The sequence below is a fragment of the Garra rufa genome, chromosome 6 (assembly GCF_049309525.1).
Source record: "Garra rufa chromosome 6, GarRuf1.0, whole genome shotgun sequence".
Lineage (NCBI taxonomy): Eukaryota > Metazoa > Chordata > Actinopteri > Cypriniformes > Cyprinidae > Garra > Garra rufa.
This window is the reverse complement of record NC_133366.1, coordinates 36,612,127-36,638,624: the sequence shown is the minus strand read 5'-3', so window position 1 is coordinate 36,638,624 and position 26,498 is coordinate 36,612,127. Positions and strand designations below refer to the sequence as shown.

Here is a 26,498-nt window from a genome sequence, read left to right as displayed (position 1 = left end):
AATAAACATTTTTGATTAAAATTTAAACTCCTATCTGATTTTCTATTTTTTTTTTTTTTTTTAAAAAGGTATTTTTTTTATTTGGGCTAGTTAAATCTGATGAGTACCTGCCCAAAGGGCTACCAGAGATTTTGACATTTTGCGACCCCTGAGCCGTCAATGACTCCCTGTCACTGACACTGCGCTCCGCTTAACTTGGAACTGGATGTTTTCTCTCTCTCACCAGTGCTACCAAGTAAAAAAGTTAATTTCGAGCCCTGATACATATACATTTCATGAAACATTAAGTCATGAATATTTACTTAAAGTCATGGAAAAGTCATGGAATTTTACTGGTAAAAATGTGTATGAACCCTGAATACAGTATATTTTAATAGAAAACAGTTATTTTAAAAAGTAAAAATATTTTAGAATTTTACTGTTTTTGCTGTAAGTTGGATCAAAAAAATACAGGCTTGGTGAGCAGAATAGACTTATTTAAAAACAGTAAAAATCGTACTGTTCAAAAACTTTTGACTGGTAACACACACTAGGTCAAATGTATTTTTGTATGTTGAGTTGACTTGAATGCCTTTCTTTACATAAGGATGAAGAGGATCAGGCATATTTAACGGATGAATTGGGAAACATTGAGCTTGCCCAGAGCTCTGTACCCATGACTGATTCAAAAGAGTCATCCTCGGCTCCTCAGGCTGAGAAAGCTGAGGACTGGGGAGAGTGGCCTGATGACCCTGCATATCTGGAAGCTCTGCAGGAAGTAGAAAGGGCTGCTGAAGAGGTACCTGATGAGCTTCTGCTCCAAGCAGTGACTGAGTGTGAATAATGGCAATGTAATCTGAAAATGTCTGGATGGAGGGATGTCATTATTAACTATAGTGCAATATCTTCACTTCTTTCTTGTGATACAGTGAACTGTAAAATATGTTCTTAAATTCTGTTTCTTAACAAACTTTATTTTCTGAATGTTCAAAGATGATTATTTCCATAAATTATTTTAGATTATATGGCTTGGGATTTTACATGTGTGTGTATAATTTGCAACATTTTATATACATAGATAAATTAATTTACAAGCACAATACTCGATGCTTGTTAGCCCCAGTAAATTATATTTTTCATTTACTGGGGCTAACAAGCATTGAGTATTGTGCTTCTAAATTAATCATCTATGTATATAAAATGTTGCAAATTATACACACTTGTAAAATTTCATTTCATTTTAAATCATCCTGTACACTTTTATTGCTAAGAGATATTGCATATGTTGAAGTACAATACAATACACCTTATAAATTATACAACAGTCGTATTGGTCTGATTGTGGACACCTTTGACCCCTTTCTAGATCCTCATATGGATTTAATGTAATTTGAGGCAGTGTAAAAGATTTAATCTTCAATTTTAAATTTAACGGTTGCTTTAAATTAAAAGTAAAAAAGGTGTTGCCAAAGTTCAGTGTACCTTTTCAACCACTTTAATTTAGTTTCAATTTTGAAACTGAAATACCATAAAGCATGTAAACATTACAAATTATTAAAACAAGTTAAATGGATCATAAACTGATTTTGTTAGTTTTCTGATTCATAGAATCATTTTGATGCTAAAGAATTATTGTACAAGTATACATTTATTCAGTCAAATGTAGCATAATAAACTGGTAATACACATAATTTAAACAGGTCCTCTTTCCTCCACTAGAGGGCAGCAGTGGTCTACTGAGCAGAGATGCAGCATATAGCTGGATATTTTGTATGTTACTGTATAATTTTAAATCTAAGAAAACCTGAGGAAGTGGTTTCCCCAGCTGAGTCTTGCTTCTTCCCAAGGAAGCATAAGGGAGTTTTTCATTTTTTTTAATGCAAAGCTGCTTTAAAATAATCTGTATCGTGAAAGGCCCTGAACAAACATGCTTTTTATTTCTGATATACTTCTGTGTGACTCTACATAGGACTGAAATCGAAAATATTTACTTATGTGAACAAATAGAAATTAAATTTTTATGAGTTTTTTGGACATTTTATGACAAACTGAAGTCAGTATATGGATTACTTATTCATTTTATGTTTTATTTCTTTGCAACAACCTTTTACTTTCGAACACCAGTAACAAAAATATTTTAGAAAAAGTAAAGATTAGGATGACATGGTTTAAAGTGATTTGAAACTGTGCCTTTTTATTGCACAAATGAATGAGTGCTTTCAAATTGTTTGATTGCGAATAATCGCATACAAAATTAAAGTTTGTGTTTACATAATATGTGCGTCTGCTGTGAATATTTGTGTATATATAAATACATAAACGTACATGTGTGTATATATGTACAAATATATTTAATAGATAAACAATATATTTTTCTTAAATATACACTGCCGCTCAAAAATGTTTGTTAAAGAATTCTTATATGCTGCATTTACTTGATCAAAAATTCATAAAAAATGCATATTGTAAAATATTATTACAGTTTAAAATAATGGTGTTTTAATACATAATAACAATTAATAATGGTATTAATACATTTTAAAATATAATTTATTCCTGTGATGTCAGTTTTCAGCGTCACATGATTCTTAAAAAATCATTATAATATGCTGCTTAATTACTGTTATTATCAATGTTGGAAACAGCGTGCTACTTAATATTTTTTTGGGGAAACTGATTCTTTTTTCAAGATTCTTGATGCATAAAAGGTTCAAAAGAACAGCATTTATTTAAAATATAAACATTTTCTAACAATATAAGTCTTTGCTATCAATCAAATCAATTTAACAATTTAACATTCTATGGTAGATTATATTGTTAAAAAAGATTTCTATTTTAAATAAACTTTTTATTAAAGAATCCTGTAAAAAAAAATCACAGGTTCCAACAAAATATTAAGCAGCACAACTGTTTTCAACATTGATAATAAATCAGCATATTCGAATGATTTCTGAAGGATCATGTGACACTGAAGACTGGAGTAATGATGCTGAAAATTCTACTTTGTATTACAGGAATAAATTACATTTTAAAATATATTCATATAAAAAAGTTATTATAAACTAAAATATTTCACAATATTAGTTTTTTTTCTGTATTTTTGATTAAATAAATTCTTGATGAGCGTAATAAACATCTTTAAAAACCATTAAAAATCTAACTGATCCCAAACTTTTGAACGACAGTGTATATATGCATGTGTGTATTTATTTATATATACATAATAAATATACACAGCACACACACATATTATTAAGAACTTTTATTTTAAATATGATTAATCGTGATTAATCATTTGACAACACTAAAAAATATATATTACATTTATTTCTTAAATATCTACATGTATGTGTGTATACACATAAATATACACAGTATATTTATATATACACATAAATAAACAAACTTTTATTTAGGATGTAATTAATCACAATTAATCGATTTGACAGCACCATGATCTTATTATGACAGAAATTATTTTGTCAATATTTTCACAGTTTCAGTTTCTATATTGTTTCCTTTATCTGTATATTTTCGAGTTACTATTATTAACTTCATTAATAATGGACTTTATCATCTAACAAATAAATATGGGTTCATTCTATTCTCATTTCTACAGTATGAGCAACACTGTATATATACAACATTTTAAAAACTTTTTTCACATAGAGTATCTCACTGAAATGATGTCTTTTCTACATTTCAGAACTCACCTTCATGATTAGGTTTTGTGTCATTTTTATATAATCTCAGATCAGTGTGAGAGAGACATTCTGAAGCATGTATGAATGGCACTTTAGTCTGTTCTGCTCATACTGAAATTGCCTTTTAAAGGGGTCATATCAGGACAACACTGACTATCATTACATGTGGTATTTTGGAAAAATAATATTTAGATAAATACTAAATATTTATTATGTAAAGAGTTCCTTTAGAATCTTTAGATGTCAACTATTAGACATTTAAAATACTATATTCATTTTAAATCTGTCATTGTTCATTTGTAGACATTACTGAAAATGATAAGTGAAGTAAAAGAGGCTCGGATGTTTTTATTTGCAATAAATACTCATTTGCTCATGGAGCATTATCATTTTGTGTTAAAAAAAAAGAAGGGCAGTGAACGTACATCTAAAAGTCTTTAAACAGTGATGGAGATGCGCAGTGATGTCATCTCAGGGTCAGATCCAGCTGAAAACAGGTAAGGGATGATGCCATGATGAGAGACAAGGACAACATAATTCAGGAAAGGAGATTGGTGGTGTCACATTTTAAGAACAAGTCAACCAGATCACCTGATTTTCTGCAGTGTGTCTCTACGCGTGACCTGAGAGCATGATGCACAACAAGTGCTGCGATAGTATGTGTACACACACAAACGGGCCTGGACGACCACCACACAGTTATAGTACATATCCCTGCAGGATTCATCTACAGAGAAAGACACAAAGAGGTACGGTTCACCCAAATATGAAAACAATCATCTCTCATCTTCATATTATCCAATAACCTATATAGTATATATAAATTTACAGAGAGTAGTACATTATTTACATTTACACTTTATTTGTTCTTTTTGTAATTTTGTGGATCTTGATAGCTATAGTCTCTATTCACTTTAATTCATATTATGGGAAAAAAAAGGTGTACAGCATAAGATATTTATTGTAATTTTAATTACCTGTTTTATATTTTTAATTTTCTGTTTACAAAAAATACAGAATACATAAAAACTGTAATATTGTTGAAATATTATTGCAATTTAAAGTAGTGGTTTTCTATTTTAAATAGAATTTATTTCTGTGATGCAAAGCTGAATTTGCAGTATCATTACTCCAGTGATCCTTCAGAAATAATTCTAATATGTTCATTTATTATTAATGTTTGGAGACTGTTGTGCTGCTTAATATTATTTTTTGGAACATGTGATACTTTTTTTCAGGATTCTTTAATGAATAAAACATTAAAACAACAGAATTTATTTAAAATGTAAATCTTTTGTAACAACTACAAAAGGTTTAGACTACCGTTTAAAGTTCGGGGTTAGTAATTTTTTCTATCTTACATTCTTTAAAAGAATTTACTACTTTTATTTAGCAGGGATGTGTTCAATTGATACGAGGTGAGTTATATTGTTAGATACCATTTCTATTTTAAATAAATGCTGTTCTTTTGAACTTTTTATTTATCAAGGAATCCTGAAAAAAGTATCACAGCATCCAAAAAAAATAAGCAGCACAACTGTTTCCAACATTTATAATAAATCAATTTTTGAAGGATCATGTGACACTGAAAACTGAAGTAATGATGCTGAAAATTCAGCTTTGCTTCACAGAAATAAATTATATTTTAAAGTATATTAAAATAGAAAAATTTTAAATTGCAAAAAAATTTCAGAATATTACTTTTTTGTATTTTCGATCAAATAAATGGAACTTTAATGAGCATAAGAGAATTCTTTAGTAAAAAATTAAAATCTTACTGATCCCAAACCTTTGAACAGCAGTGTCTTCTATATAGATTTTTTTTCTATATTGTGGATCTTGATAGCTATAGTCTCCATTTACATTCATTTATATTATAGAAAAGAGCATTAAGTGTTCAGTGTAAGATATTTATTGTAATTTTTAATTATAATAATAATATAATAATAAATAATTATTTTTTATATTTATATTAATATTATATAATTGTATTATATTATTAATATTTATATTTTATATATTTTTTTTATTTATCTTAAATAATTTTGTAATTTGTCTTTTTTTCTATAAAGATTATTATTTCTGTTTTAGCTTTAGTAATTTTAGTACTTGCCAAGTCAACATTTTTATTTAAAAGTTTTTCATTTAATATTTAAATTTTATTTATTTTAACCCTAATTTCAATTACTATTAATTGTCAGTTACTACTATTATTACTTTTTTTTTCTATACAGATTTTTATTTCTGTTTTAGCTTTAGCAATTTTAGTACTTAAAACGTATTTGAACGCATTTCTATTAGCTATTTGCCAAGTCAACATTTCTAATTTTCATTTGATATTTACATTTTATTTTAATTCAGTTAATTTCAATTACTGAAAATATTTTTTTAAGAGTTTTAGTTAACAATAACAAGAATGCCGAAAAGACAAGCTACTGGTTTAAATTATTTGTAAAAGACTGGCCGTAATATTTCACAGCATTGATAGAGAGAGACATCTTTCTAAAATAAGAATATGTAAACAAATGGAAATAACTGAAATGTATACAAATGATTTGGAATTTTGAAGGATTAGTTCACTTCCAGAATAAAACATTTCTGATAATTTACTCACCCCTGTGTCATCCATAACGTTAAAGTCTTTCTGTTTTCAATTGCAAAGAAATTAAGGTTTCTGAGGAAAACATTTTAGGATTTTTCTCCATATAGTGGACTTTAATGGGGATCAGCAGGTCGAAGGTCCAAATTGCAGTTTCTGGAATGTTTTCCTCAAAAACCTTAATTTCTTTTTGACTGAAGACAGAAAGACATGAACATCTTGGATCACATGGGGGTGAGTACATTTTCAGGAAATTTTTATAAGATTCAAAGTGGGAAATCTTATTGTGGAATGACATAAGTAGATGGCAGAATTGTCATTTTGGGTGTGTGAAATGTAGACTAGATGAAGAAAATATATTTTTAAAAATCATACCAATCGGTGGTGTGCAGGTGTGTGTGTTACATTCCTCCTTGTTTTCAGGTTCAAGAGCAGGATCACAGTCATGGCTGCTTGTCAGATCATCTTGCAAACACCGTACCTCCCTCACTCGAAAGCCTCCGTCACAAGAACGAGAACACTGAAGCATTTAGAAACATTCTTGTTAAATAAGTCGGCTGAAATAACTTGAATAAAGTTGCAATGTCTGTGAGAAAACCTTACTGAGCTCCACTCCGTCATGTACCACTGTGCTCCACAACTCTTCAAAAAGCAGGTCTGTGCACTCGGAGGACGGGGCAGATGAGAGCAACGGTCATCTGAGGTAACTTCTAATTGGCCACTGTTTTGGACAGTACAGACCACACCTCGACTCTGGGTACCATTGCCACATTCAGATGAGCACTGTGACAAACACATACATATTAAACCTCATGTTGTGATTCTGCCATTTTGACCTGGAGAGGATTTTCTTTTTTTTCACCTCCCCTCCAAAATAAATACATTTTTGTGCTCTTTTGGGGATTTTTTTTTTCACAAATTGTTACACTTGTGGCGTTCCGGGTCAAAAATGGTCAGCCTACACTACCAGTCAAAAGTTTTTGAACAGTAAAATATTTCACGTTTTTTCAAGTCTTTTCTGCTCACCAAGCCTGCATTTATTTGATCCAAAGTACAGCAAAAACAGTAACATTGAAATATTTTTAAATAAAAATAACTGCTTTCTATTTGAATGTTTTTTAAAATGTAATTTATTCCTGTGATTTCAAAGCTGAATATTTAGCATCATTACTCATATGATCATATAGTCATATGATCCTTCAGAAATCATTCTGATATTCTGATTTGTTGCTCAAAAAATATTCATTATTATTATTATTATTATGTTAAAAACAGCTGAGTATAATTTTTTCAGGTTTCTTTGATGAATAGAAAGTTCAGAAGAACAGCATTTATCTGAAATATAAGTCTTTTGTAACATTATAAATGTCTTTATCATCACTTTTAAACAATTTAAAGCATCCTTGCTAAATAGAAGTATTAATATCTATCATTTATTTTCCAAAAAATCATACTGACACCAAGCTTTTGAATGGTATAATGTATGATGTTACAAAAAGTTTTTTTATTTTGATTTCGATCTTTGGATCTTTCTATTTATCAAAGAATCCTGAAAAAAATGTACTCAGCTGTTTTAAATATTGATAATTATAATAAATATAGCTGCAAGCAGTGATTACCGGGGTTCAATTGCTTTTAAAGGCATTTAAGCACATATGAAAAAAGACAAGTATGTAGCAAGCCTTTTTTAGCAAATACAGGTAATTTACCATAGAAATATTATGTTTTGCAACGTTTATGACTGTTATAGTGCCAGCTGTGGTCCAGTCTCCTTACAGCTTTGCATGCTTGGTTATAATCAACGGTTGCAGGTGCTCAACAGGTTTTGTGAAGTTTTGAGTTTTCCTTTAGGCTTTATAGGATTTGGGGTAAATTCAGACAGGCCCCTTTTCTAAACGACCCCGTTATAGCTTCCCAAAGGGTACGTTTTTTAACTTTTTTGATAATTATTGACCTAGCGAGTCCAGATAATTGTACTGCAGTTATTTTTGCTAGATTGAGAGAAAAACCTAGGACTAGTTAGCAAAAGTAGGTTTTTTACATGTTTTCAATCATTGAGCAAACAATTTGATTGACTGCAGTGGTTCTAGAGACAAAGTTTTCCAGAATGAGGAGTTCTGTCATATGATACGAATATCACGAATATATGTATGTGCGAAAAACCTCACAATGCACAATCGCTTACGCCCTTAAAAAACGCATTGGCCGATTTCTTTCAAATTTCTCACAAACTTTTGGAGCCATGAGTCAAACAGGCCCACCGAGTTTTCTCCATTAATCATGTCTAAAAGGTGCTCAAATTTCATCAGTCAATGTCAATGTCATGCGGCAATGTTTTTTTGAGATACGCAAATGCCTTATAGACATTTGTGGCACTTTGGATCAAGACGGTGCACAGTGATTTCCATGTTGATAGGACAAATGGTTGCATAGGTATAGCCATTTTTATGTTTTTTCCCTCTTATAGCGCCAACAAGTGGCCAAGTTTCACAATTTTTGTCTTGCAACCTCAGATTGTAGTCTGAGTTTGACAAAGTTATCTCATTCCATTCAGGAGTCATAGAGATTTTACTAAAAGAGGCCCTGCCCCTTTCGAACGTTTTGGTGTCCCTTTGCAACGGTGAGTTGAAATTTAGTTGAAAGTTGATATTTGCTCTTCAGAGAATCTTTCTGCACTGGTTTGGTTCCGATCGGGTGAAAAAACCTAGGACTAGTTCGCAAAAGTAGGTTTTGCAAAAAATCTAAAATACCCGAAAATGCATGTGTTTTGTCCAGCATGAGCCAAGGATTCAAACAACATAAGACACTTGAGCCTGCGACTGACGCTTTAGGAGTAATGAGAGATTTCATACTTTATCACAGTAAAAATATTTACTGTAAAATTTTAATTTTACTGTTTTTTGTATCAAATAAATGCAGGCTTGTTAAGCAAAAGAGACTTCTTTATAAAAAAAAAAAAAAAAAAAAAAAACATTAAAAATCTTACCCTTTAAAAACTTTTAAATGATAGTGTACAGAAAATGTCTTTCTCATTATGCTATATTATCACCAAACCTTAGATTCAACTTGTTTTCTTTCATTTAGCGCAGGTTTTGTATTTCTTTTTGCAACTTATTGATCGCAGGCCTCATCGATCTGAGCTTATGCACCTCTTTTTGAGTGAACATTCCCAAAATTATTCACAAATAATGCTTCACTCAAAATCTGAGTTGCATAAGCTCAGATCAATGAGGCATATGGCCATTCACTTTCAAAAAGAAATACAAAACCTGTGCTAATTAAAAGAAAATAAGCTTGATTTTCAAGCAATTTCTGACCAGGAACACCACACAAAGGAAACAAAAGTGACTTTTTTGAAAGTGTGTATTTGTGTGCATTCATGTACCTGTCCCCATGGTCCTGCATACCATTCCAGTCGCTGTGTGCAGGGTCCCAGGTCACACGGCATGAGCTCGCCAGGTTTATCCTCATCATTGCAGTTATCCAGAGGCAGTGAGTTGGTTTGACTCATCATACACACCACCATCCGGCTGCGACTTCCTTCCGCACAGTCTGCAGAACACTGCAGAGAGACATAAACAACTGTTTAAGAAGTGTTACTGCAAAATACCAAAGAAAAGTGGGCAGATTTCTTACCCGTTCACTCCAGAGAGAGTAGAACCAGCTGCTGGCACACACTCCTTTGTCACAGTTCTGCAGGTCCAGTGGGCGAAGGGCCATGTTGCATTCCTCATCAGCAACAATGTCACCCAGGTTATCCACACACACAACTTCTCTTGTACGCTGACCTACTCCACATGGCACCGAGCACTGAGGGAGAGAGAGAGTTTAATTGCAACCAGTGTTTTCTCTGAGCACTTTATATTGATGTTAATCTCCAAAGACCATGATCTGGTGAATGTGTAGCCATAATATATGTGACCCTGGACCACAAAACCAGTCATAAGGTTAAATTTTACAAAACTGAGATGTATATATAATATGAAAGCTCAGTAAATAAGCTTTCTATTGATGCATGGTTTGTTAGGATAGGACAATATTTGGCCGAGATACATCTATTTGAAAATCTGGAATCTGAGGGTGCAAAAAAATCAAAATCCTGAGAAAATCACCTTTAAAGTTGTCCAAATTAGGTTCTTAACAATGCATATTACTAATCAAAAATTACATTTTGATACATTTACAGTAGGAATTTTACAAAAAATCTTCATGGAACATGATCTTTACTTAATTTCCTAATGATTTTTGGCATAAAAGAAAAATCAATAATTTTGACCCATGCAATGTATTTTTGGCTATTGCTACAAATATACCCCAGCGACTTAAGACTGGTTTTGTGGTCCAGGGTCACATATAGTATGTTGTGTCCTAAACAATTATAATTTTTATATAATCTTTACTTATATATAATCTTTTCTCCTGTTCAAAAGTTTTGGGTCAGTAAATTTTTTGATGTTCTTTTTTTAAGAAGATTTCCTATGCTCACCTAGTCTGCATTTACTTTATCTTGTGAAATATTACAATTTGACATAACTTTTGTATTTAATATCTTAATAAAACGTATATAAATAATTTTATTTCTCTGAAGCAAAGCTGAATTCATCAATATTATTGTCAAGGTTCAGGTAAAAGATGAGAGTGAGGACTCAATGCAGGAGATGGGCCTTTTATTATCAATAAAAAGTAAAACAAACAACAAAAACTACCCCGAGGGGGAAAAAGCTAGCTGGCTGGCAACACAGCTGGGCAGGATGAGGTAGGGCTTGACACGACAGAACACGAATGACAAACTGGCACAGGATTGCAAACACAAGAAGAATAAGTAGGGAGCAAATGAAGCAGGTAACGAGGGAAGCACAGGTGGGGCAAATTAACCAATAATCAAGAAACAAGATGGGTGGGGTCAAGACAATAGACTTGAGAGCACATGGCGCAAGAAACCAATCAAGACAAAAGCCATGTGCTCACACAAAACAAAAACACAAGCACATGGACAGCAATACAAAATCACAAGCCATGTGCTTGAACAAAACAAGACACGAACACACAGCTAATGAGAAAACTCATAAGCTGAGTGTTCACACAAAACATGACATGAAAGCACGCAGCCGAAAACACAAGCTGCGTGCAACAACACAAGACAACAAGAAAATACAAAAGACAAATCCACATGACAGGAGAGCGTACGGCCCAAGCAAACTCAAGACCGCACGCTCCCGCAACACGACAGAACATAGAGTGTGAGTGTCTGAACCCCGACACGATACCGAAACTCAACAAGACATGAGTGCTGGGATCCGAACACCACACTCCAACAAGAAACAAGGCACGCAGACAACATGAAAACAAGACATGGTGGGAGTGTCAGGGCTCTGTCACAAAACCACAAGAAAACTAGACCGAAGTGACAGAACCCTGACACTTACTCCAGTCTTCAGTGTCCCATGATCCTTCAGAAATCATTCTAACATGCTGAAAAATATTTTGGTGCTCAAAAAGATGTTATTAATATAAATATTTTGTTGGGTTATTTAATATTTTGGTTGAAACTAATACATTTTTTAACTAATAAAATATTAAATGCAACAGCATTAAATCAAAATGTTTACTGTCACTTTTGATTAATTTAATACATAACATGAATTAAAGCATTAATTTCTTAAAAATAAATAAACAAACATTCAAAAAAAAAATTACTGACCCCAAAGGTTTGACGAAGCTAACTGAATATACAGCACCCTTTATATCTTTATATCAACCTTTATATCAGTCTGTGATTAAGATGATATTTTTGTTATTTTTTAGTACTATTTTTTACAGCAGGTAATGTAACAATGTCAAAATAAAAAATAACATGTGAATAATTTAGATAAAGAATAATTTATTAAAGGTACACTGCTGTTCAAAAGTTTGGGATCAGTAAGATTTTTAATGTTTTAAAGTTTCTTATGCACATAAAGGCTGCATTTAATCGATCAAACATACACAAAAACAGTAATATTGTGAAATATTATTTAAATATAAAATACTTTTTTTTTCATGAATATATTTTAAAATGTAATTTATTCCTTTGATGCAAATCTGCATTTTCTGCATCATTACTCCAGTCTTCAGTGTCACATGATCCTTTAGAAATCATTCTAATATGCTGATATATTATTATTTATTTAGTATATTTATTTTACCATTTAGTGGTCAGTACATATTTATTCTTTCTTTTTTGAAAGACATTAATACTTTTATTCACCAAGGATTTTTTTTAATTGATAAGTGATAGCAAAGATTATCTACACTACCAGTCAAAAGTTTTTGAACAGTAAGGTTTTTAATGTTGCTTTTAATGTTTTCTATTTGAATATATTTTAAAATTTTATTTATTCCTGTGATTTCAAATGTGAATTTTTTGCATCATTACTCCAGTCAAATGATCCTTCAGAAATCATTCTAATATTCTGATTTGCTGCTCAAAAACATTCAAAATTGTTATTATGTTGAAAACAGCTGAGTATAATTTTTTCAGGTCTCTTTGATGAATAGAAAGTTCAGAAGAACAGCATTTATCTCAAATAGAAAGTTTTTTAACATTATAAATGTTTTTGTCAACACTTTTGATCAATTTAAAGCATCCTTGATAAATAAAAGTATTACTTTCTATAATTTCTTTGCCAAAATGTTTTTTAAAAATTATACTGACTCCAAGCTTTTAAATCGTATGGTGTATAATGTAACAAAAACTTTTTATTTCAGATAAATTATGATCTTTGGATCTTTCTATTCATCAAAGAATCCTAAAAAAATGTACTCAACTGTTTTAAATATTGATCAAAATAATAAAAAAATGTTTCTTAAACAGGAAATCAGCATATTAGAATGATTTCTAAAGGATCATCTGACACACGTGAGACTGGAGTAATGATGCTGAAAATTTAGCTTTGATCACAGGAATAAATTACATTTTAAAATATATTCAATTAGAAAACAGTTATTTTAAACAGTACAAATATTCCACAATATTACTGCTTTTGCTGTATTTTAGATCAAATCAATGCAGACTGGATGAGCAGAAGAGATTTTCTGTCTTACTGTTCAAAAACTTTTGACTGTTAGTGTATAAATATTAATCTTAAACCCCAATGTCTCCTACACACTCATTGACAAACCTCTGTCCACTCTGAGCGGATCTGCCACTCACTGCAGATCTTGAGCTGGCACACGGTGGTCGTCTCCGGCATCTCCGTGTTATCGCAAAGGCTGGTGGCCACAACAACTGTGCTATTGCCATTGTGTCCTTGCGCCTGCTGACAAATCACCTGACGATACTGAAACCCTGGGCCACAGGTCTTACTGCACTCAGACCACTCGCCAACATCCCAGCTACACAAACAAACAAACACACTGATTGAAAGACAACTGTTTTATTTCACTTGCATGTGCTTCTTATTTGAACCATTTGGAAATCAAACTCTTCAGAGGTTTATAAATGTCTCCTCAGCCCATATGGACAGTTTTTGGTCTTTTAAGATGTGCAGGCACGTACATCTGCTTGTCATGTGTTGTGTTCAAACCTACCCTTACAAAAATGTTTATTCAAATGTTTTATTAGTATACTTTCCAGTGCACTTTTAAAGGAACACTCCACTTTTTTTGGAAATAGGCAAATTCTCCAACTCCCCCCCCCCCCCGAGTTAATAAGTTGATTTTTACCGTTTTGAAATCCATTCAGCCGTTCTCCTGTTCTGGCGATCTCACTTTTAGCATAGCTTAGCATAGATCATTGAATCCTATGAGACCAATAGCATCGCGTTAAAAAATGACCAACGAGTTTCGGTATTTGTCCTGTTTAAAACTTGACTCTTCTGTAGTTATATCGTGTACTAAGACCGGCGGAAAATGTAAAGCTGCGATTTTCTAGGCCGATAAGATTAGGAAGTACACTCTCATTCCGGGGTAATAGACAATGAAGTTTGCTGCCGTAACATGGCTGAAGCAGGCGCAGTAATATCACGCAGCACATCGCAGCACAACGTGACCAACTGAATGCACAGGGAGCGTTCCTCGTTGGAAGTTACCTAGCTGGGAACTAATTTCAGGCGCTGCGTGATATTACTGCGCCTGCTGCATCCATATTACGGCAGCAAACTTCCTTGACTATTATACCGGAATGGGAGTGTAGTTCCTAATCTTATCGGCCTAGAAAATCGCATCTTTACATTCTCCGCCGATCTTAGTACATGATATAACTACTGAAGAGTCAAGTTTTAAACAGGACAAATATCGAAACTCTGTCATTTTTGAACGCGATGCTATTGGTCTCATAGGATTCAATGATCTATGCTAAGCTATGCTAAAAGTGATATCGCCAGAACAGGAGAACGGCTGAATGGATTTGAAAACAGTAAAACTCAACTTATTAACTCGGGGGAAGTTGGAGAATGAGCCTATTTCCAAAAAAAGTGGAGTGTTCCTTTAAAGAACTTATCAGAGTTATACAAAATTTGGTTACACTTTATTTTAAGGTGTCCTTACAGTGTAATTATACATTTACGTACTATGTAATAATAATTAACTACATGTTTGGTTTAGGATTACTTGCATTTCATTATGCATAATTAAGTGTTATTATAACAGTTAGTACATGTAACTTGTGTAACAAAGACACCTTAAAATAAAGTTTTATCCACAATTATACTTGGCTTATACAGACAAGTATGCAGAAAAGTTTAAAGAAGAAGCTCACTTCCAGAACAAAAAATGATAGACAATTTACTGACCCTATTGTCATCCAAGATGTTCATGTCTTTCTTTCTTCAGTTGAAAAGAAATTATGTTGTTTGAAGAAAACATTTAAGGATTTCTCTATGGTGGAGTTTGAACTTCCAAAATGCAGTTTAAATACAGCTTCAAAGGGCTCTAAACGATCCCAGGGTCTTTTTTAGCGAAACAATGTTTTTTTACCAAAAAAACATTGACAGTTTATATAATTTTTAACCCCAAATGCTTGTCTTGTTTAGCTCTGCGTCAACTGTGTGTACTCCAGTTCATGACACTAAAAACTCCCATCTTATTTATTATCCTTCATCGATGTTTGATCTTCTTTGCACATTTCGTTTGTAAACACTGGGTCGGTACTTCTGCAGCGATGTAGGGCGATTTTGAAGTTTTTGACCCACCCTAACTGTCTTAAACCGGAATAGACAGAGCTGAAGCAGAGCTAGACAAAATGAGCATTTGAGAAAGTATATAAATTGTCTTTTTTTTTTTTTTCTTTTTTTTAGAAAATAATCCAATAATCCAATCGTTTCACTAGATAAGACCCTTCTTCATAGGCTGGAATCATTTAGAGCACTTTTGAAGCTGCATTTAAACTGCATTGTGGACATTCAGATGCTCAGGGGCACCATAGAAGTCTACCATAGAAGAATTTATTTACAATACTTATTTTCTGTGTTGGAAAGATTTGGCTTTGGAACACAGTTTCTTTCACTGATTAAGTTATTATACTTTTCCCCTAAAGCATCAGTAATTACAAATAGAGTGCGTTCAGAGTCTTTTCCCCTATCAAGGGGTACAAGACAAGGATGCCCTCTTAGCCCCTTACTTTTTACTTTAGCCATCGAGCCCCTATCAATAGCATTAAGATGCTCACAGCATTTTACTGGCATTAATAGTTGGGGCATAGAACATAGAGTATCCTTATATGCCGATGACATGCTGCTGTACCTTTCAGATCCAGTTATAATTATTCCACAGGTAGTTAGGATATTGAAACAATTTGGCACTTTCTCAGGCTATAAATTGAATTTTTCAAAAAGTATTTGTTTTCCAATAAACAATAACGCTCTCTATATTTCAAATAGTGATATACCTTTTCAGTTGTATTTATCAGGTTTTAAATATTTAGGGTTAAATATCACACAGGGATTCCCTAATCTTTACAAAAAGAATGTTGCTCCTTTAATTGACAAGTTAAAACTAGACCTTAAAAAATGGAATTTGTTGTTTCTATCACTTGCAGGTAGAATTAATTGTGTAAAAATGAACATTTTACCAAGGTTCTTATACTTGTTTCAATGTATCCCAGTTTTTCTACCCAAATCCTTTTTTCAGAATTTAGATAGTCTGATCTCATCATTTATATGGGGCGGAAAAGCACCAAGGATTCGGAAGGAGTTTCTCCAAAGAAAAAAATCTCAAGGTGGTTTAGCACTTCCTAATTTCAGGTATTATTATTGGGCTGCAAATATCTCAAAAGTACTTTATTGGCTTCAGAACCCCAAAGATGTCTGGTGAATTTCAGAGGCAAATTCTTGTAGTTCATCATCCCTTCCAGCTTTAGCTCTATCTAAACTGCCCCTCTGTATTTCATCGTACACTCAATGTCCAGTTGTAGTAAATACCCTTAAGATTTGGTTTCAATTTAGACAATGTTTTGGTTTTAAAGACTTCTCCATAGCCAGCCCTATATGCAAAAATCACATATATCTTCCAACTCAGCTGGACTCAGTCTTCAGTCAAATTTAGTGATTTGTTCATTGAGGACGTTTTTGCCCCATTTTCAACTCTCTCTTCAAAATATAATCTGCCAAAATCACACTTGTTCAGATATTTTCAAGTATGTCATCTAATCCAAAAGCATTGTTCCACATATCCCTCAATTCCTCCTAGTACAGGATTGGACAAAGTTTAAAATATTCCCTTACATTTGAAGGGAGTAATTTCTAATATATATAATACTTTAATGTCAATTAAAAATATTAATCTAGACAAAATCCATGCAGAATGGTCAAAGGATTTGGGAGTGGATATATCAGAGGAAATCTGGAATGCTGCATTACTTAAGGTGAACGGTACAACCTCTTGTACTCGCTTAGGTTTAATTCAGTTCAAGGTCCTCCACAGACTTCATTACAGTAAGGTTAGACTATCTAAGATATACACAAATGTTGCTGATACATGTGAGAGATGTCATTCTGCTAAAGCAGATTTGGCTCATATGTTTTGGACTTGCCCCAGACTGTTTAATTACTGGACAACTATATTTAAAATTTTGTCTGAGGCATTTACAGTACATGTAATGTCCAAAAATTGTCAAGATGCTTGCGCTTTTGCGTGCCTGCTGGCTAAGAGAAGAATATTGCTTGATTGGAAATCAAGTAAACCACCTTTAGTTTCACTCTGGCTTAGTGATGTAATGCTGTTTTTGAAATTGGAAAAGATAAAATATTCTCTTAGAGGATCAACTAAACGTTTTTATTTAATATGGTCTCCATTGTTGTCATATTTTGAAAAGGAAGCAACTGTCCCCCCAAACTAAAACTAAAATTAACAATGCAACTAAAAAGGCCTGTATGCACTGTAATGGTTGACTCATTCAGACATAATGGGCTAACAATGTTGTCAAGTAATTCCTCATTGTTTGTAATATCATAACTCTGAGTTTTTGTTCTCTATTTTGGAATTTGTTCTAAAATTTATTTATTTATTTTTTAAATGTTTTTTATTTATTTTATTTTATTCTATTTATTTATTTTATTTATTTATTTATTTATTTTTTGGTATGTCTGTCTGTTCTTTGGGTGGGTTGTGGGAAAGGGGGAAAAATTGTAAAATTGAGAGGAACCTTGTTAAAATTCTTTGTATGTAATATGTTACTCTGTTTTTCCTTCAATAAAAAAAAAGAAGAAGAAGAATTTATTTACGACCAAAAAAAGAAAGACATGAACATCTTGAATGACAAGGTGGTGAGTAAATTATCTGTACATTTTTGCGCTTTGTAATAATGCCACATGTTTTTCTACTATTACATGTTTAAGTTTATAGTAACAAGTCAGTTTTTGGGGTGGATTAGCTAGTGTGAAAAAAGAGTAAAATTCTAGAAAAGACGTGTATGTTCACTCACAAGGCTGGGCAAGGCTGCAATTGACACTCTTCTACCTGTGGGGCAGGATGACTGGTGTAGCTACAGAGGTCTCCTGGTACAGTAGTTTGAGTGGCTCTTTCCACACAGCCAAACAGGACTTGACGACTTCCTGATAAACACACATAGATCAAACAAACAGATTAAACAGAGACAGACAGGAAGACAAAACACTGTCATTGCGATGTCTTACAAGTAGAGTGCCTGCTGCTGGGAGAATACCAGTCTGTTTTAGTTTTATTTGCAGACACAAAAGTATGGTTACTCTGGATTTGATTTAGAGTTTAAACAGTGAGGACATTCTGAAACCTCTGCAATGGTCTGGAATGTTGTGTGTGTCGTTACTTTATAATACAGAACACTATTCATTAGCCACAACAATGTGTTTATATGTCTCAGGGCCAAAACTAATGAAAATCTAACAATTAATTTCTATTTCTGTCTTCTGATATATTCTAGGAATCTTTTAACAGACCATTAAGTTTAGCCAGACCAAATTAATCAGGAAAAAAGAACTACAAACACACATTAATGTAAGGTTTTTGTAAATAGTCTAATAAAATAACAACTAAAGTAACAAATACCTGTTCCACAGGTGGCACTGCAGGGTGTTGTTGTTATGGCAAGCCAGTTGTACAGAGGAACTGGTTCAGGGGTTATAGAGTCCGATGGAACATGGTTAGCATGAGAGCTGCTCAATGAGTTTTCACTGTCACTATTGTCAGGATCAGGAAATATTCCATGACTCTCTACTGGAGGATGAAAGAGATAGAGAGAAAACAGTGGAACAGCTGCTTAAGGTTTTAGAACATGTGCAAGAAAAAAAGGTAAATTATTTTAATACAGCACGAACATTTCCTTTATTATCTAGAAAATATTGCTTCACCAAAAATGAAAATTCTGTCATTTAATATTCACCCTCATGACTTTCCAAACCCGTAAGACCTTTGTTCATCTTCAGAACACAAATTAAGATATTTTTGATGAAATCTGAGACCTTTCTGAACCTGCATAGACAGCATAACAACTGACACATGCAAGACCCAGAAAGGTAGTAAGGACATTATTTAAACAGTCCATGTGACATCAGTGGTTCAACCGTAATGTTATGAAGCTACGAAAATACATTTTTCATACTATGGAAGTCAATGGCTACCAGCAACTGTTTGGTTACCAACAATCTTCAAAATAACTTTCTCATGTTCAGCAGAAGAAACTCATACAGGTTTGGAAATTAAGGGTGAGTAAATGATGACAAAAATTACTTACTGAAAAAATACTTACCCAGTGGTAGTACGCTAGAGTAAGAATATGAAAAATGATCATCAGTGATGGGGTCTTTGGGTAGAATGTATTCATAATACACTGCTGGATTGGGTTGCTGATAAATCACCTGAAAAATAGGGAAGTTAAAACTGAAAATCCACAGTCTTAATATTCATACAGACTTAAAGGATTAGTTCCAGAATAATAACACTTCCAGAATAAAAAATTCCTGATAATTAACTCACCCCCATGTCATCCAAGATGTTCATGTCTTTCTTTCTTCTGTCGCAAAGAAATTAGTCTTTTTGAGGAAAACATTTCAGGATTTTTCTTCACATAGAAATCTCCATATAGTGGATAGCAAAAGATCTGTCATTTTCTAAAAAATAAAATAAAAATGTATATACTTTTTAACCACAAATGCTCATCTTGCACTAGCTCGACCTCACGCATTATGTTATCACGTTGGAAAGGTCACGTGTGACACAAGCTGAAGTACCGAACCAGTGTTTACAAAATGAATGTGTAAAGAAAGTCAAACTCCTTTTACAAAAAAAAAAAAAAAAAATTTTTTGAAGTTGGCGGGAAAAATGAGATGGAGTTTTTAGCTCCACGCTACCTTTTTGAACAGGAGTACACAGACAAAGAACTAACTGTGCATGACCTTTCCAACACAATGTGTGAAGTTGTAGACACGCATTGCAGAGCTATTGCAAGATGAGCATTTGTGGTTAAGTATATGAATTTTTATTGTTTTTAGAAAATGACTGATCGTTTTGCTAGACAAGGCCCTTATTCCTTAGCTAGGATCGTGTAGAGCCTTTTGAAGCTGCATTAAAACTGCAATTTGGACCTTCAATCCATTGGCCACCATTGAAGTCCACTATATTCCTCAAAACCCCTAATTTCTTTGTGACTGAAGACACGTTGACATAAACATCTTGGATGACATGGGGGTGAGTAAATTATCAGGAAATATTTATTCTAAAAGTGAACTAGACCTTTATTCAGAAGCTCATTGTATCAAAAAATAATCTATATAAAGGCCTAATTCCTAACTTTCTAAAAAGAATGCATCACACTGAAAAAAAAAAAAGGTACTGGTAATTTTCTGCCAGGATAATATGCATTATTATTATTCTATTATACAGACATTTCCTTTAACCCTAAAGTACAACACATTGCAATGCACAATTCAAAATAAGGATAAAATTCAATATGGAAAATTCCTTCATATATTAACACAACAGCCACACTAAACCACATTCTATAAGTACTGTATCTTTTGTCAGGGCAGTTTTGTGATTTCATACAGTAGGAGTGGTCTCTCACAAAGAGATGCAGCTCCTGATTGGTTGGGCCAGAAGCAGTAATTGATTCTCCCGCTCTGCTGCGTATCTCATTGGGCCTTTTGTAAGTGAGCTCAGTCCCCGCGGCATAGAACTGTCCTGGCCTGTCGATCACCCAGTCACCATTTATCACGGACTCACCAGTCGCTGTCTTGAGAGCTTGAAGAAACAGAGGGTGGGGGAGAAAAGATGACGGATGGAAGGAAGACACCTGGTGGTTCCACACCACTTATTAACCCTACTGGAAAACCAGGACACACCAGCTGGTGTCTGGAATGCAGTAGCTGTTATTCTTCTAGTCTAAAGTGGTCTACCAGCTTGGACCAGCTAGAAACCATCTACAGTAAAACCAGTGACTACCTTAAGAAATGACACTTTGAAGAATAATGGTAGTTTTTCTTTTTTTAATAAATGAAAAGTGAAAGAAGGTCCCTATCCTTCAAGAGGAAACTATTTTATATGCTGCATTTTATAATATGCTGCTCTGCTACCAACATTTTTGTGACATTTATTTATTTATTTTTCATTATTTTTATTTTCTACCAATAAACACATTCAGATATATTTTTACCGTGTAACAATGGTGCAAGTAACAAAATAAATACTAATAAATTAATCTGAACTGAAACCAAATGTAGAAACAAATTTGTAGTTATTGATAAACTCAAATTTCCAATTAAGTAGACTACCGATCACTACCGAAAATTTGGGGTTGGTTGAATGTTGAATGTTACAAAATATCTGTTTTACATAAATGCAGTTCCTTTTTTTTTTTCTCCCAACAAACAAAATACACTGCCGTTCAGATGTTTGGGATCAGTAAGATTTTTTAATGTTTTTAGAGAGGTTTCTTATGCTTTTTTAAGGCTGCATGTATTTGATCAAAAATTCAGAAAATAAATTAATATTGTGAAATATTATTGCAATGTAAAATAACAGTTTTTTATGTTAATATATTTTAAAATGTAATTTATTCCTGTGATACAAAGCTGAATTTTTAGCATCATTACTCCAGTCTTCAGTGTCAAATGATCCTTCAGAAATCACAAAAATATGCTGATTTATTATCAATGTTGAAAACAGTTGTGCTGCTTAATATTTAGTTGGAATCTGTGATACTCTGTCAGGATTCTTTAAAAAAAAAAGCATTTTTAAAAATAGAAATCCTTTGTAACAATATAAACTACTATTTAAAAGTTTGCTGTCAATAATTCGTATTATTTCTTTTTTTGAAAGAAATTATTACTTTTATTCACCAATGTGTTATACTGATAAAAAAAAAGTGATAGCAAAGATTCGTATTGTCAGAAAAGATTTATATTTTGAATAATATTTTAATTCATCAAAGAATCCTGAAAAAAATAAAAAATAGGCAGCACAACTGTTTCCAATATTAATAATAGGAGTAATAAATCAGCATATTTCTAAAAGATCATGTGACACTGAAGTCTGGAGTAACACAATATTATGTTTTTTATGTATTTTGGTCAAGTCAGTGCAGCTTTTATGAACCAAAGAGAATTCTTTAAAAAACATTTTAAAAAATTGTTTAGAAAAAATAAATCAGCATTGGTGAGCATAAAAGACTTTCAAAAACAATCAAAATCAGTAGTGTACATTACTTTTGATATTTGATATTCTTATAACAGGGTTGAATGGCTGTGGACAACAAATACAGTGCATAGTAAAATTTATATAAAAGTGAGCAGAACTTCTGAGTTCTCGTGACACAAAATATGTTCCATTGAATGCTTCATGAGACACTAAACTGTACCCTATTTGCGGAACGTGCCATGATAATGCCCCTGAAGTAAATGAAGAGCTAGCAAGAATTCAGTGCAATTACCTAAGTAGTTCCTGGTCTTCTGTGTTTCCTGTATCTTGATTCGTTGAGCTCCAGAGGGGATGTCCAGGATCTTGTGGTAGCCAACAGAGAGCACAGAAAGAAAGAGTGTCCCGCTGAACAGATCACATGAGCTCCCATCCCCTGCACACACACCGCAAACATCCACCTGGAAACCTTCACAGCCCTGCATTAAAACAACAACAACACACACATGACTTTGCTTTCCAGAGCAGATTCAATCCTGAGTAATGACTCTTTCACCACACAGATGGAAACAGGGATTTCACCAGTTCAAACGTGTTTGCTTGAGATCTTATTAATAAAAAGATTAAAATCAAAATTGAACGGCTAAGATGATTAGATTTGAGAAAATTAATCAACACTGACTGTCTTATCTGGCAAGAGTTAATCAGAAAAGCAAACACATGTAGCTCTTCAATAGGACACTGCTGTCTTTCACTCAAAAGACACATTTGGCTCACACACTAAGCTTTATACATCCTAGTATATTTAAAAATGCTTTCAATCATTGATAATTCATATTAAAATCAGATTTAAAGCATGTGTTCATATGCGTAGATTCATATTTCATTGAAAAAGGACAAGAATCAGCACTGAGAATCAGTTCATGCCTTTTTCTGTTCGATGAGGAGAGAGATTGTTGGTGTTTGAGATTCACAGATTTGAAAACAATGCTACTATAGTCAAAATGATTCATTGTAAGCCATTTCCTAAAACCTTTTTCATTCAAAGCATCATCAGTCCCTCTTAGCATAACATTGTAATGAGAAACACACACACACACACACACACACACACACACACACATGCATACTTTATGGTCAGACGGGGGCCAGATTGTTTCATGATTCAATCTTACTCACACTGCAAGCCATCGAATGCAAATTTCAATCTGTAAACAACTGTTTCTATTGTTAGTTCAAAGAAATCTGTAAGAACTGGGAATGATTAAGACTATGCAAACACACACACCTTGTCTCTCAGTTTGTCAGACTTACAATAAGAAACAGACTTAGTTTTGAAAATATCATACTAGACAGACTGGAAAAATTCTGCTTCCTAACACTACAACACACACATACACACACACACACTCACGTGTTTGTTTTTCTATCATGGTTGGGACTTTCCAGTGACTTCTTTTGTTTTTATTTTAAGTTCATGATGTTTTCTATCTCCTAACCCTCACATAAACCTTTCTGCCATTTTTACAATGTTTTCAATAAGTTATTTAGTATGTTTATTAAGCCATTTTCCTCCTGGGGACCTTTGGCTGATCCCCACAACAGAGGTGATTTCGGTTTTTACTATTCCTGTAGGGATATTTGGTCCCCACAATATAGGGGACCCCAGAGCCCCACACACATACCTCTGCAGTGGTTAGTTTTGCAATGTTTTATACCCCAGCTGATTTTTACAAGAGCCATCAATGTTTCCCCGCAATGTTTACTACACTAGACTCATAGTATGAGTAATTTGCTCACATGACATTTTTACAATTATGACTCAATAGGGTAAGAATTAAAAATATATATACACTAACAGTCAAACATTTTTGAGCAGTAAGGTTTTTAATGTTTTGATGTTTTTAAGCCTGCATTTATTTGATCCAAAGTACAGCAAAATTCATGAAATATTTTTACTATTTAAAATAACTGTTTCCTATTTGAATATATTGTAAAATGTCATTTATTCTTGTGATCAAAGCTAAATTTTCAGCATCATTACTCCAGTCATCAGTGTCACATGAAGATCCAAAGATCAGCATTTGTCGGAAATAAAAAGCTTTTTTAATATTATACAGTATGCCATTCAAAAGCTTGGAGCCAGTATAATTATTTTTTTATTTTTAGAAAAATAAATTATAGAAAAATCAAAAGTGATGATAAAGGCATTTATAATGTTACAAAATATTTCTATTTTAGATAAATGCTGTTTCATTGAACTTTCTATGCATCAAAGAAACCTGTTTTTAACATAATAATAATACATGTTTTTTTGAGCAGCAAATCAGAATATTAGAATGATTTCTGAAGGATCGTGTGACTGGAGTGATGACGCTAAAATTCAGCCTTGAAATCACAGGAATAAATTATATTTTAAAATATTTTAAAATAGAAAACAGTTATTTTAACTAATGCTTAGAGGAGTAATTTGAAAAATTTTTATAGGAACATCATATGATCATAGTAGTACACTACATATTAATGTAGATTTCTACATATTAATTTTTTTTACGTTTTTATAATAAACCTTCAGAAATTCTTACTGTAGTTTTTCAGTACAATATATATATTTTACATTTTATAATGAATACTCTGTACTTTGTAAAGTGTTTGTTATTGTAATTGCAACAATTTTCAACTTTTAAAAAAATCATTTAATTTTTTTTAATGCTGTAATGTACTGTCTGTAAATAAACCTTTTATTTATTTTTTATTTTTAAGTCATGTTACATATGTAGATTTTTTTAAAATATAATACATAAATAATATTATAAATAAATAAATAAATAAATAAATATATATAAATATATATATATATATATATATATATATATATATATATATATATATATATATATTATATTATACTTATGTATATTTCCACATATTCATGTATTCTATTTAAGTAGCACTCCAACACCCCATAAAATATTGTTCTGGGTAAGCATGGTTTGCCTGAGTCATTTGCATGCATTCTTGTTCTCCCGGCTGGTATCATTTGTCATTCTCTGCGGTTCTTACCTCCTCAGGGCTGCCGCGGGAGCCGCTGTCCCAGGGAACAGGCTCTGTGGGTGGGCACAGAAGGGAGAGCATGAGGGTCATCTGGAGGAAATGCTGAATGAACTGTCCGCTCCAGGTTGGCAGTTGCATCCCACAAGCCATGAGGAAAATAGGAGTTAATACGTGTGTAAATGTGTCAGGTCCCAGTAAGAAGTACAGCAGTGGTGGCGTCTGTGAATGGAGATGTGTGTTTGTTTGAGAGAATGTTTTAGTGAAAGGGGGTTTCTCTCTTTGGTATTTAAGTGAGTGAGTGAATGTGTGTGTGTGTGTGTGTGTGTGTGTGTGTGTCTCTCTCTCTCTCTCACCCCCAGACAGCGAGTCATATACACACTGGCACACATCTCCCTCCTCTCCTCTCCCTCTCCTTTTTTCACTTTCTCTTTTCTCTTTCCACTCACCCCATTTTTTGTTCTTTCATAAGCAGTGAGAATTCCTTCCAAGAAATCTCTCTGTGAGAGAAGCTGTAAAATGCTTAGAATTACAATCACTTTCTGATGGACAGACACAGTCTCTCTATCTTTCTTCCAAGCACTCAGAGAGGCTTATTCCGACCTAACCAGAACTAAATCAGAGAATTAGAGCAAAAACTCTTTTTCTCTCTCTCTAAAACCCACTAGAACAGAAAAACAAATGTAAAACAGGCCCATTCTGTTAGGCAGTCCCCAGCCTTCTCTTTGCATACTTGAGTGTGTCTTGTGGTGTGTAATTTTGTAGTAATGAGGGTGTATGTCACTTGTGTCCAGATGGTGTGTGTGTGTTTTTCTATGACCTGCACACCTTCTGGAGGGGTCGCATGATCTTCACCTCGTCAAACTGCAGAGGAAAGGAGAATATCAAGACATCAGACCTAAAAGAAAAACAGAGCATTCAGAACTCCTGTGCTGAAACATTTGGTCAATTTTGTTCACAGAAAATATTTTCACGGACATAAACTACTGGAGCTCGGACAGACGCGCAAAGGAATGTTTCTTGTGGCAATGGTTTTGTGTTTCTTTATTCCAGGTCAATAATGCAAGCGACTTACAGTTTTT

General features: G+C 33.0%; 2 protein-coding genes across 2 annotated transcripts in view; one reads left to right on the top strand and one right to left on the bottom strand.

Annotated features, from left to right (window-relative positions):
• primpol (primase and polymerase (DNA-directed)) overlaps window positions 1–1,063 on the top strand; it is a 10,350-nt gene extending 9,287 nt beyond the window's left edge. Inside the window, exon 14 of the mRNA XM_073843035.1 lies at window positions 587–1,063. Coding sequence (XP_073699136.1) covers window positions 587–823 — 237 coding nt within the window. The 3' untranslated portion in view covers window positions 824–1,063. The remainder of the gene's footprint in view (window positions 1–586) is intronic.
• A 2,953-nt stretch (window positions 1,064–4,016) lies between these two features.
• Window positions 4,017–25,730, bottom strand: adamtsl7 (ADAMTS-like 7). The gene is made up of 13 exons (XM_073843099.1): window positions 25,429–25,730; window positions 22,661–22,844; window positions 20,798–20,973; window positions 19,484–19,592; window positions 18,784–18,951; window positions 18,182–18,311; window positions 13,443–13,656; window positions 9,919–10,092; window positions 9,668–9,844; window positions 6,886–7,065; window positions 6,658–6,802; window positions 4,275–4,410; window positions 4,017–4,170 (listed from the first exon to the last, which is right to left on the bottom strand). Exons 1-13 carry the CDS (start codon window positions 25,567–25,569, stop codon window positions 4,161–4,163), a joined length of 1,944 nt encoding a protein of 647 aa, XP_073699200.1. The 5' UTR covers window positions 25,570–25,730; the 3' UTR covers window positions 4,017–4,160.
• Window positions 25,731–26,498: the final 768 nt, after the last annotated feature.